The following is a 13224-nucleotide window of genomic DNA, read 5'->3' on the forward strand; positions in this document are numbered from 1 at the left end:
AGCATCATAGTGAAAAACAGCATTGTTAATTGTATCTTCATGGAAAAATAGGGATTATATGTAAGAAGTTAATCTACTTACACTAAATGAAAAGTTATTTTAATGTTGCATTTGACAACAGTTACTTAAAGTATGCTTTTTCTATATAACATATGTCTACCATATAAGATGTGGAAAAATTGATTTTAAAAATTTTCAAGTTTTCTCTTTACTACACTTGAAATGTGAAACCTGGTTTCTTTTTTTTTTTATTATTATTTCTTCAGCTTTATGGAGAATTTGCTGACCCTTTTAAGCTCTCAGAGTGTAAGCTTGCAATTATACATTGTGCAGGTCATTCTGATCCTATCTTAGTGCAAACTCTCTGGCAGGAGATCATTGAGAAAGGTAAGTCTTAATGGACCAAGACTGGTATAAGCTAGAATTATAGGAAAACAGTTTAATTAAAGCTTTTAAGGCTGATTAAGCATTGGTACTGGTTCATCTCTTCTGGAATTCTTTAACATATTTGATAGGTATAATCCATTAAAGTTTATACCTTTGGTTTGAATGTGTGAAGTGTATAGGTTGAACGTATTGAATTAGTGGCTTGAATTACCAATTCCAGGTATTAAATGTTGTTCCATGTTAACATTTTCTAAGTTCCCCTTATGTATGGAATTCAGCATAACTGACATTTTATCTGAAGGTTTCAGTAGTAGGAAATTCCAATTAAAATGAGAAGTGGCAAAAAATGGTAAGAACTAAAGAATTTTAAGGGGATTTTGTAACACTGACAGCAGTGGTAGCAGTGTTTTTTTCATTTATGTGTAGAGGAGCAGAGTCCTGGGCATTATTTGGCAAGCCTGGCTACTCACATGTGATAATCTTGTCTCCATTTGTGTCACAAGCGCATAATTTGCTCTTTCCCCTCCCCCCCCCCCTTTTTTTTTTCTTGGATTCTGTACCAAGGTTTCCATTGAGCGAACAACGCTGGCAGTGATTTGAGAAAAAAGCTGTGTAGTTTTGGTTGTTTTTTTTTTTTTTTTTTAAGTAGAATTGTATGCAACTTAAGGAAACGTAGAAATATTTGAAAATACATGCATTCATGCTTTCACTTAAGTATGTTGACATTGCTTTGACATATGTAGGATAGTATTTTTGTAGTGCTGAAATAAATTTAAGTATCTCCGGATGGTTATCCATAATGTGGAACTTCTTATTTTTCTAAACATCTCATTGATTATTTTTTTTTCTTTCAGAGTTGAGTGACAGTGTGTCTCTGAGCCCTGCTGACAGAATGCAAGCACTTAGTCTAAAGATGGCATTGCTTGGAAAGATATATGCTGGCACACCTCGTTACTTTCCTTTAGGCAAGTGGTTTAGCCTGCATAGCATATAAATATACATATTACATGAATGGGTCTCACATTTTTCTGGCCACTTTAAAAAGGCTGTAACGTAAGAAATTTCACTTTTTTTTTTTTTAATCTTATAAACAGAAAGAATGCCGATAGTTTTATTCCTGCTTGTAATACTTAATTGACATATTTTGTTGTGAAATTTTTCCTTTATCTGGTGAAGCAATGCGTTATTTCAACCAGTAGTAGTAACGGAGCTGATCTTCATGGTAGTTAGGTGGCACCTTTCCTTTTTATCCAAGAAATTAGAAACAAAAGCATTGTTCTTAAAACAAGTTCATTGTTATAGTAACTTTGATGAGGGACTGAGAAGATGAGAAGTAGAAATTGTTGCCTCTAATCTTGTAAATACTGTATTATTGTGTTTGCAAAACCATTATGAGTTTTACAGTTGTAGTTTTTCCTAAATTTAAGCAGACTTTGCAGGTTTCTATGATGAATTGGAAGTAAATGAAGCTTATGGGGCAGCAACAGTTAAATTTGGATGGCTATGAAAGTCACAAAGTAATTAGGTCTGTTTGTATCAAAGTACCAAGTCAAAATGTGTATTTATGTACACATGTAACAAGATCTTAAGTCACCACATTTGTCTGCTGTCTGTTGAAGCATCTGTTACTGCAGAGGCAAATTCAGAATCAGAATTCAGAAGATCTCTGAGTCTTTTGGAGGTTCTTTCTGCTTTTGAGATGCTCAGACACTCTGACAATGTGATGTTATATAAAAATCAGGAAACTATCTTACTACAATTTTTTTTACAGTATCAAATTATTATTACTGATGCTTAAACATGATAAAGATGTGGTTTTGCATATAGAGCTAACTGTGCTAGCAAATGAAATGGTAATGTGTTTTGTGCTGAAGCAAAGGTTGATGAACTTCTCTTAATAACATAGTTTAGTATCGATTACAATAATGAGTTCAGTCTGAGTAATTCCTCTCATGCACTGCTGATAGCTTAAAACCATCTTTGGAGCTAGTTAGGAATTACATATCCTTTTCCTTATACAGATTGGAGGAAACTTGTATATGCTTCACAGGTGAAAGGTGCCTACAAGGATGCAAAAGACAGAAAATCAGACATGGAGCAACTAACTTTTGAATGACCTTTTTTGTTAAACTGCCATTAACAGTTGGAGTCTAAGTATCCCATTTTATTTTTCCTCCAGATTTTTTGGTGCAGTTTCTAGAGCAACAAGTCTGTGCTTTGAACTGGGATGTAGGTTTTGTAACGTACACCATGCAAGAAATTGGCGTGCCATTGCCAAGGCTGCTTGAAGTTTATGACCAGTTGTTTAAAGCACGGGTAAGGAAAATAGCCACACACATAAAAAGTTCAGCTGCTGTCAAAGTCTAACCGGCAGAAAACATAAAATAGTATTAAGTGTGATTATACCAAAATATCAGCTTCACAGCTTTTGTTACCTGTTTTTCACTCAAGGACTTCTAGTGCTGCTTTTCTTCTGTTGATTTTATACACTTCAGCTCTGAAGTATAAGAAAAATTGTTTAGATTTTGTCAATTTTTTACTTCACCTAAATCTGATTTACAAGGAGAGTGGTTAGGCCCTGGAACGGGCTGCCCAGGGAGGTTGTGGATGCCCCGTCCTTGGATGTGTTTAAGGCCAGGTTGGACGGGGTCCTGGGCAACCTGATCTGAATGTGTGTGTTTGGTGGCCCTGCTAGGCAGGGGGGTTGGAACTACATGATCCTTGAGGTCCCTTCCAACCCGGGTGATTCTGTGATTCTGTGATTTAGAATTAAGTAGGATTAGAATTGTTATGCTGCAGAAGGAATGCCAAATTTTGAATGTATTAATTTCATTTCTTTCCTACTTATGACTAAAATTTGCTGTGTCATCAGTATAGTCAGTGCAATAGGCATAATTAACAAAGACTTGTATTTTTAAATTTTGCTTTTTAAAACGAGCTTTCTGAATTAAAACATTGAATGGTTTCTTTTCACGTGAGTCCCTTAATGTAAGGAATGCAAAACTTTCTAAAATCTCTTAACTTTACAGAATCCTAGATAATGGAAAACTGAGTTAAATTTCTGGAAGTTTTTAGTATTAAAACTTCAAAACAGTCCTCAAAATACAGATTTAATGTTGGTTAAGATAGAAGTCCTGCTTACCTTTGATTTTTGTTACAGTGAATGAATATCAAAGCTAACCATTTGTATGCATCTGTTGATCTGTTTTGTTTGGTTTTTTTTCATTAATATTAATCTTAATAATTTGCAATCTCTTTTAGGATCCCTACTGGAATAGAATGAAAAAGCCCTTGCATCTTTTGGAGTGTATTCATGTGTTATTGTCAGGATATGTACAAGATCCAAGCAGAGTACTCATGAGGTAAAAAGAGCATTTATATCCTAATGAAGTATATAGTAAAATATATAAATATCCTAAAGCAGGGCACTTCTGCTATTTCCAAAGCTTTTCTTCTGGGTGAATTTTTAGTGTTTGTTTTCAGGTAGTAATTTCCAAGACTCCTAATTTTTTATCAGCTAGTGAGAACTTGTAGGGTCTTCCCTATAAAACTGACTCAATAAAAATTAATTTTCTCAGTGGCAGATTCAGGAGAGACAGTAATATTTTGTAAAATTTTTGGCAATGTACTTTAAGAAGCACTACAGACAAATTGGAGGGAATCTGGAAATAGTGTGGAAGAGCAAAAAATAGGTCCTTTTTTTTTTTTTTTTTTTTTTTAATGAAACTGTGTAACGTTTCATGAAGAAAGATGGAAAGCAACCAGGTTTTGTATCCTGTAGAAGACTAAATATGGGTATGAATCTTCCCAAGTTGTTTTTAAAAGGCTGGTGATTAACCATTCTCCAAGACTAAAATTTAGCTTTCAATTTGGTATTGGAAAAAAGTGCTAACTGAAAGAATAGTTAATGTCGTTCAATAAATTTCCTGTAGTCTGTAGAATCTTTAGTGTTTACAGTTTTTGTGAATGGACTGTAAAAAATTGTAATCCTGCCTCAGAAAAAAAGAGCAGAATTAGATGATGTCATTCTAACTCTTTTTAAGATCAATTTTTGTAATTGCGTTGAAAAATACACATGCTAATACTCTGTTCAAATATCTAGTTTATCTGCCTTCCTTTTTTCTCCTTGTACGGTAACTATTCCATCTTGTTAGAATTTGTGAGTATTATGAATATATACCAAATTTGATTCATTTATTGTCCCATTATAGCTGGTTTACAAGCACTAGGCTTACAAAACCATTTCTTATAAGAGCGAAATAATTAAAAGTAGCTGAAATGCCCTACTGAAACATTATTCCATTAAAATGTTAAGCTTACCTTCTACTTTGGAAGAATTCTCATATCCAGAAACTATTCTCCTGAGTTTTATGTTTTCTTCACAGGCGGCGATTCACGAATGTTTGCTTGGATGCTGTTAGCTGCTACCTGGTTGAACTTCAGTCTATGAGCCCAACACTAACAGTGCAGACTACCACTGGGAATTTTAAATCACTGCAGGCTAAGTTAGAGCGGCTTCACTGATTGACCAGTACAGTAAAAATCGCACAGATTAAACGTACTGTGAAATGAAATCTCAGGTGTCTGCACTGTATCTTTGGAAGAACAAATGCTCACTGAATTTATAAGACAGTTGCATGTCCTGCCAATTATTGATTATGTGGCCTGCCTGTTAGTCTGAACGTACCTACAGTTTGTGGAACGCAAATGTGGAAAATAGTTTCTTTTGCTACTACCACATTTTTTAATTACAGAAGAGCTCATTTTTTATACTATTGAAATAAAGTACGTTGTATGTTTTTTCTCGTGAAAACTAAAAATATTTGGAAAATATTTTCTTTATTCTTTGTTTAACGTAAGGTAATGGACAAAAGCAAGAGTTATAACTTACTTTACATCTGTTTTACAAGTAATAAAACAAATGACAACTGAGAAAGGCAAGAATGTGATAAATGTATGTGCTGGTGGAGTCAGTTTGTAAACAGATCAGGGACTAGTGATTCAAACATAACTAGCTGGGCGTTATTGGCAAGTCGTTCAATAAAAAAAAATGCTCGTTGCTTCATTATTATCACTTTCATTATCACTAAAAGTGCAGAAATTAGCAACCAAATTCACACTGCAAGTGAAAGGAAACATTTTCCCTACTCCATTTTAATAAACATGTTTTGTCTGTTTAAAAAAAAAAAAAAAAAGTAATGACTTACACCTTCAGTATGTGGACACAAGCACCAAATGATATATGTTCCTTAAAATGAGCAACATCTGTGCCTTATCTTGATTTCATGCTTCCTAACCTTTAAAATTTCACTCTACAAATAAATTTATGTTTTGTCCCTGTTTCATTGCCATGAGTTGTAATACGTATCTGCTAACATAAACTGTATACCATGCACAATAAATTACCAGTTTATGTGGGTACTTTTTGCAAATAACTTTCTAACGCAAGTAACTTTTAATGTAAATCAGAGGTAAAGGAGAAGGAAATTTGTTTATGCATGCGGAGTAGATAATGTATTTTTTTTTTTTCCAGCAGAATGAGTAATTGATATACATACCACAAGTGTTCAGAAATAGGAAAAAAAAAGTTGTGAGTTAAGATACTCATTCACATGCAGGTTAACTATTTGTGACTTTTACTACCAGCTGTTATTGTAGCCTAGCGTTTTGTTGAAAGTATAACTGTTAAATGTCATTAAAAACTGCCTGGTCCATTCTAGTGGGTTTCTATAGCCTGCACCCAGTAAAGTGTTACGTAAATTGGAATAATTCTGGTTTTTTTTTTTTTTTTTGTTTTTTGTTTTTTGTTTTTTGTTTTTTGTTTTTTGTTGTTTTTTTTTTACTTATTATTAAACCAAAATAAAGATGAAGTCTTAATATTGGCTTTTCCAAGCCAGTGTCAGTGTTGAAGTTCATTCAAAAAGTGTTTAAACAGAGGAACTAGTTTCTCTAGAATACTTACCTTGGTCTGGCTGCAGCTTTGTTCATACCCCATAGGAGTGATGAGCCAACTCTTGCCTGACCCGTTTAACTTCTGGTGGCATACTGCTGTGTTTGCCCTGTGTGTTGAACCACACTCTGTAATCTGCTGTAATCTGCTATTTTGGGAATTCTGTAAACTTCTGTAATCCGATAGCTGTTTTCAGACCTGGGCAAAGGGATGAAGGGCTGCGAAGTGACACAAATCAGGCTTTTTTTAGAGTTTATATAGTACAAATGCCTCTATAGTGACATGCTAGAGGAATTTCGAAGAGCATCAAGTGTCACCTTGGATACTTTTGTTGCATGTAATTTCAGTACGGAATCATAGGACCGTTAGGGTTGGAAACTCCACTAAAGTCACGTGGTGCAGCAGTCAGCCCATCCCACCGCGCACCTTTACCGCGGCCCTTAGTGCCGCCATTACTTTCTGCCGAGCACCTCCCCGGCAGCCTCCCTTTCACACTTCCCGCGCTCTGCTGTGGAACGCAGCAGCGAAGAGGACGGAGGCGGGGCGCAGTGGCGCGGCGCTCTCGCGATGATCTCGCGGGATCTTTCGTCACGGAGGAGGCGGTGGCGGGGTGGAGAGGCCGCGCCTGTGTGGTGCGCTGTGCCCGCGCGGTCCGTTGGCACGGCAGCCGTTGGCGGCCGTTTGCGTTGGTGTTTCCGCGCTCGTTTGTCTCTGCTCCTTGTGGAACGAAGTGTGTAACCTGTATGGTTGAACTGCCAGTGAGCTGTGTGAGTGGAAGCAGGGGTTCGTTTGGAAAGGTCCTCTGAAAAGAATGAAAACGTGTTTTTTCATATCTCTTTAGGCATGTGGGGAAGGCATTATTTGGTTTTCTTTATAATGGTTACCTAGAGGTTTAATGAGAATGGAGGTCAAGCTAGACGTTCTCGTGTCTACGTCTATCAAACAAAAAAAACCGTGGACTCGCATTGCCTGGATCGGGCAGGTGAGTGTAAAGAAGTGTAACTGAAATAACTTTCTTTAAGGAGTAGACATCTTTTCATTATGTAACACTCTTTTTACGGAAAGGGGGGGTAAAAAAGGGGTTAATTTGAATGCATTGCAGTTAAGGGTCGCAGAAAATAAAAGTGATGTCTTCCAACTTGGTCTTGAGGCTGGATGATAAGATGTGAGTCTTTCACAAGATGTGCCTCACACTGGAGTCTGTTGTTTGGTGGTTCTGGTTTCTCATATCCTTTCTTTTTAAAGTACATCATTGAAAACTTTGAACAAAAGCATTTTCCCATTCCCTGCTGTATGTGTAGAAAGATGCTTTATTAAACCTTTTTGCTAAGATGAGGCTGGATTTTATCTTTCTGTAATGTACGATTTCTGTTTAATTAGGTAAACTATTTAAGGCCCACTCTGTTTGAAAGCAGTGGCAAAACTCTGACTTTAAACAGGACAGGATGAGGGAACGGGTGTCTGCGTTTGTTGGCATGTGGTTCAGTTGAGATATTTTGAAGAACTTTTTAGTAATGATTGTAAGTTTTGTTTAATAATTTAAAATCTGTCAAAATGAAATGACATCAAAAGAAACTGATGCTACGTATGATCCTTGAATCATATCTCAAGTTGGAAGGAATATATAAGGATTGTTGTGTTATACTGTAAAGCAAATATACCAAAGAATGAAGTTAATATGATAATCACAGCTGTAACATTCTTTCTCTCATTCCCTCTTCATTATTTTTTCTAACACATTTATGTCTTTCTTTAATGTTTCACAGGCTGAGTAGAAATTATTTTAAAATGCTCTTTTCTTTTAACAGGAAAAAGAAGCTGTTTTTCTTCTAGATGATAAACGTATAAATGAAATTAATCTTGCATCAGGGAAGACAAAGAAGAAAATTCCCCAGCTGCAATCATTGTTAAAAAATGTGGTTGTCTTAACAACATCAGAAAATGGTTAAGTATACTGTTTCATGTATTATAAACCCAGTATGTTTAGTTTTAACAATTAAGAAAGGTATAATACCTGAAATATATTCCAGTTCACTTTCAGCTTTAGAACTGTGGCTACAATGGAAAGCAATTTTAAGTTCTTCATAATAATGTGCTTCAAAATATCTCTCCCTTATGAGTGCAGGCGCTTGGCTGGCAGGATTACTTACAACAGGAGAGTTATTTCTTTGGAATAAAGACCAGGACTGTTTAACAATAATACCAGCAATTGAAGAGTCCAGGAAGGTTGCTGCAGCAGCACAAGGTAAGTGTTTTTCAGTTTGTCTTTTGAAAAATGAGGCAAAAGTCTCTCTTGTTCTTGCACAAATTAAAAGCTAGTGTCCTAGTTAGAAGTACTAGTATCCTAGTATTGTTTTGCATTTCTATCACTTGTCTGCAAACTAGACTGTGACAAATGTCCTTTTTGTTACTTAAATAATACAGATTTCTAAATGCAAAAAAATGTATAAACTGTCATCCATTTTTAAGTACAGTTTGTATTTTGTTTGCAATGGTTAGTTATCAATTGTAGAAAAATATTCTTTATTTAGTGATAAATACCTTGGAGAAGATATACATCTGATTTAACTGCTGTCTGCATCATTTTAGGTTTATTTTCTAGGTAGGATTTTCTGATAAGCAGTGATTAGAGAGACTATTACGAAGGCATATATTTGCAAATTTAGTACTAAGTTGCATATCATTTAAATATCACGTTACTGGATAATCTCACTGACATCAGGTTAGAAAATGAAGTAGTGTAGAAGCGATTTGTTATTTTGAGGAATACATGCATTTAGGAGTTGAGGGTAATAAAAAAGCAGGGCTTTTATGCATTTATTTGTAGTTTTCATAGGAGGGGTAGGTTGGGAAAGACCATTTCTGATGGTTGAGTGTCCTGGGGAAGATAACACAAAATCCGTAAGAACAGGCATCCCCTCTGACTTTGCTGCTGGCAAAGGTCTAACATTAATGATGAGGTTGGAAATCAGAGGTACTTAAGGAAGCACTTGAATTTTTTATGATAGAGGTGAAAGTAATTTTCCTGTTCTTTTTAAGTCTAAATCTAGCAAAGGATCAAAAATAATTCTGGTGTTTACTGTTTTTTCTAGAGTGTTTGATGAGATTGTATTTGTATGTGTCTGGAGATGGCAGAAGGGCACTATTAACTACTCCTACAGCTTGTGTCTTTTTGTGGGAGAGTACAGAATATGGAAACACACTCTCTTTTAAAAAGTCTTCTGGGCGGTGGACTCAAATTTTGCCTACTGAATCAGTCATGTTGCCTTCTACTGAAGAAAAAGAAATTGGAGTTCATGCTGCTTTCTTACAAAATGAGGTATTAAAAAAAAAAAAAAAAAGCCTTTTGGCTTGCCTGGGCCACAGTAATTGAACAGAAATAGGTTTGGGCTGCATACACAGGGCTGCTTTGAAACTAATGCCTCCTATTTATTTCCATGGAAATTACAACTGAAATAAAGAGTGCAGTAACACTATTCGATAGAGCAAAATCTCAGCTACCAGGCATTATTTTTCAGTGTAGTCACAACCACTAGCTGTGCACTTTCATCATCAACAAATAGGAACCTATATGCTGTGCTAGTAAAAATCTGCACCAGCAAAGGGGACCCACTGTTGCTGTCACCACTGCTGAAACTGTGCTCGCAACCACTGATTGGTCTCCATGAATGTTCATAAGTGTCAATGAATGTCAGTGGATGCCATTTTTTCTGCATGGAAGAATTCAGTGGCACACCTTCATCTGCACTTCCATGTCAGACTGCCCCTCTGCTGCCATCTATCTCATGGCAACCATATGTAGCAGAGTATTGGTGGGAAGGTTCAGCCTCCACTGCCTTAACACCGACATCTGCCTCGGACACCACGGGCCGGTGTTATAAAATGGCAGGCATTGTATTTTGAGCAACCCTCATAAAGTATGTTAAACAGTTCAAGTATATAAATAATAAAACTTATTTTAATCTTTTATATTTTCTTAAAAAAAAAAAAGAGCAACGCAGAACTAGTGGGATACATGACTTGATTTTGTGAAGCTAATGCATCAACCCCTGGTTCCATGACAGTGCCTGCAATTCTTAGTGAGCTCTCAAGGATTTTTGATGGAATTTTTGATCTCAGGAAATTTTTGATGAAATTTTACTCCTCTGGTACTTCAGCCTTGAAAACAGTTGGTCACCAATGTGCGTACTGCCAAAAAGTGATGACACGAATAAGGCGTGATTGTGAAGGGAGGGATGTTCTTCTCTGGTATGATGGGGTTTACGAAAGAGTCCTCAGATTTTTGAATTGAATGTCTGACTGCAGCTCTATGCACTCCATTTGAAAATTCTCAGGTCATGTATTTATGTCAATTGAAAGTGGAGTTACAGATAGACCAAAAAATGAGGATTATTTTTCAGCAATCTTGAAGCCTGTTCTCAAGTGCTTTTATCAAAAAGGGGAAGCATGGCAGTGTATTTTCTGCTGCTCACAGGACTGTGTTCAGCCAGTGAACCAAAAGGCACACAACTCTTTGCTGTCAGTTGAGCTGCACTGCACTGTACCCTCCTCACGCCCCGGCTGCAGCTCAGGCAGTGCTCATCACACACCAATGTTTGGCCACTGTGGGGCCAGGCTGGGCTGCTTGGCAGGCAGAGCTGCAGGTGGTGCGGGGCTGGAGCTGGGCTGCATGTGGGGTGGGGGTTGGTCATTCCCACATGAAAATAATCATCTCATCTCTTGAGTAAGTTTGAGCAGCAGAAGCTAGAGTGAGTGATGATTGGCTCTTTGTTTCATATGCATTTCATCATTCATTTTGTATGAAATTTAATGACAATGTAAGAACGGCCTTGCTGGATCAGGTCAAAGTTCGTCTAGCCTATTATATTCTTGTCTTCCTTAAACTTATGAATTACAGTATTTTGTTATTTTAACCTAGTATCTATTTTGATTAATGTAAAAGTACATTAATGTACAACCAGGATCTGGAGTTTATTTTGTCTTTCTTTTTCTTCCCAGGTACTAGGTGATTGTTGTTTGTGCTCTTTTGTGTTTTACTCTGACGAGTGTTTGGTTTTAACATTTTTGATTCTTCGCTGGCTTGAAAATGGCTTTAAATATGCCAGGTACACTCATAGTTATTTAAGTTCACTAACGTAAGAGAAAGATTGTATTAAATGTATTTTATGGTGAGATTTCAGAACTGCATTTACATTCACTTGCAATTAGTTTTTGTAATCTCTTTTGTTTCTGTCATGTTTCAAATCTTCTTAGTTTTTTTATTTAGAATAGCATACAGTTTATTTTCATATTCATACTATTGAGTAGTCCTATGTTAGATCTCAGTATGCTGTCTGAGCAATTTCCTGGCTAGAATGCTAGTCTTAGTTCTGTAGCATGGATCTATGTTTAACTGTTCTATGTATTAACATAAACTTCTATTCCATAAAAATCTGCTTAAACTTTTATAAATTCTTCTAATTTGTAAGGTTTAATAAGGAAATTAGTAGGATTTTTTTCTTGTGCATGTTTCATGTTTTTGTCTGTCATGTTTTATTTACAATGTATGAGTCATTCCACTTGGGATATCTGAATTATCTCTTCTTTTTTTTTGTTTTGTTTTGTTTTTGTTTTTTTGAAATTCAGTTCTTCGCCATACCAGATCCACTGGGTACAGCAGACTTGTTCTCTTGTTAATTTAGTGCCTCAGTGTGTATCTATAAAGTCAAGAGGAGCTTTGCTGTCTGCGTTTGCAAGAGATGGACTCTTTCTTGCAGTAGCTGTTAACCAAATTGATCCTAAGGTATGAATAATAGGCAGTAATTAATAGTTGCACTTGAACTAAGTCTGGTAAAAGGAAATTAATAACAAATTTTAGATGGGATTTTCAAGATTCATATTGGTACATGTGATTATATTCATATTGATATTGATAGGCATGAAATTCTGTTATTCCTCCTAATAAATGACAGGTTAAATCTGAGCCAAATCCTGATGCAGTTTTTAGTGTTAATGCTGTGTGGTGTTTAGCATACAGGGATGGGAGAACACAGTCTTTAAAACCTTCAGTTATTCACCAACAAAACAGGAAAAGTTGCATTTTGAGAGTTTAGAAAAAAATGTAAAATAGAATAAAAATATATATATATTATATACTCAATATGTAATCAGTCTTTAACTACTTTTCAATGTAGAAGTAGATATACAAACTAATTAATAATCTAAATAATATTAATTATTGAAATGTGGTGGCACAGTGACATGGAGTAGTATTTCCAGGACATCAGATGTAGCATGTAACTTGCTGATATAAATTGCTTTTAAAGCAATTAAAATTTTGATGTAAACATTTAATAGCTTGTTTTTGTTTTTAACATTTACTTTCTTATTTTAGGCAACTCAAATTCTGTTTTTAAACACCCTGAATTTTTTAACTATTTCGGGTAGTGTTAAAGGTTGCAGTAGCAAGAGTAGCACTGTCCCATCCAAGTTTATCAGGTAAGAAATTGATCTTATTTCTGATTTTGTTGTGCTTTTTTGCTTGTTTGTTTGTTTTTGTTTGTTTGTGTCTTTGAGGGGGATGTTTTTGTTTGTGTTTGTTTATTTTAACGAAGTTAACCTAAGATTTGATGCAGAGATTTGACAGAAAAAAAAATTTTTCCTACCCTATCTAGGTCTTACTGGGTCGGTGACATGAGTTGGACCCCTGATAGCCTTTTCTTGGCTTGCATGTTAAAGCGTGGATCTTTGATTTTGTTGACTGGTATGGGTGAATTGCTGACCTTGATTACTTCTGGCTGCTCTGTAGAATTTGGACCAGCAGAGTTTATTCCAATTCATCCACTAATAACATACAGGTAAAAGGATTTGAAAATATCTGTATATCTTTGTCTGATTATCATGCTTCA

The 13224-nt window shown here is 35.7% G+C and overlaps 2 protein-coding genes across 7 annotated transcripts in view; both read left to right on the forward strand.

Moving 5' to 3' along the window:
- The window catches only part of NUP155 (nucleoporin 155), a 32714-nt gene extending 26435 nt beyond the window's left edge, over nucleotides 1-6279 (forward strand). Inside the window, exons 31-35 of the mRNA XM_042825860.1 lie at nucleotides 267-387; nucleotides 1242-1352; nucleotides 2567-2703; nucleotides 3649-3749; nucleotides 4773-6279. Of these exons, the coding sequence (XP_042681794.1) occupies nucleotides 267-387; nucleotides 1242-1352; nucleotides 2567-2703; nucleotides 3649-3749; nucleotides 4773-4911 (609 nt within the window). The 3' untranslated portion in view covers nucleotides 4912-6279. The remainder of the gene's footprint in view (nucleotides 1-266; nucleotides 388-1241; nucleotides 1353-2566; nucleotides 2704-3648; nucleotides 3750-4772) is intronic.
- Nucleotides 6280-6974: 695 nt separating this feature from the next.
- CPLANE1 (ciliogenesis and planar polarity effector 1) overlaps nucleotides 6975-13224 on the forward strand; it is a 63676-nt gene continuing 57426 nt past the window's right edge. For 5 of the 6 annotated variants that reach the window (XM_042825756.1, XM_042825760.1, XM_042825759.1 and 2 more), the window contains exons 1-9: nucleotides 6975-7104; nucleotides 7179-7319; nucleotides 8146-8281; nucleotides 8463-8582; nucleotides 9430-9656; nucleotides 11336-11442; nucleotides 11963-12119; nucleotides 12711-12814; nucleotides 12991-13173. In XM_042825756.1, the coding sequence (XP_042681690.1) occupies nucleotides 7233-7319; nucleotides 8146-8281; nucleotides 8463-8582; nucleotides 9430-9656; nucleotides 11336-11442; nucleotides 11963-12119; nucleotides 12711-12814; nucleotides 12991-13173 (1121 nt within the window). In that variant the 5' untranslated portion in view covers nucleotides 6975-7104; nucleotides 7179-7232. The remainder of the gene's footprint in view (nucleotides 7105-7178; nucleotides 7320-8145; nucleotides 8282-8462; nucleotides 8583-9429; nucleotides 9657-11335; nucleotides 11443-11962; nucleotides 12120-12710; nucleotides 12815-12990; nucleotides 13174-13224) is intronic. The other variant, XM_042825757.1, reaches the window with a different exon arrangement.

Source organism: Centrocercus urophasianus, unplaced genomic scaffold (assembly GCF_019232065.1).
Source record: "Centrocercus urophasianus isolate 14NV4802_14NV808 unplaced genomic scaffold, USGS_Curo_1.0 seq_25, whole genome shotgun sequence".
NCBI classification, from domain to species: Eukaryota; Metazoa; Chordata; class Aves; order Galliformes; family Phasianidae; genus Centrocercus; species Centrocercus urophasianus.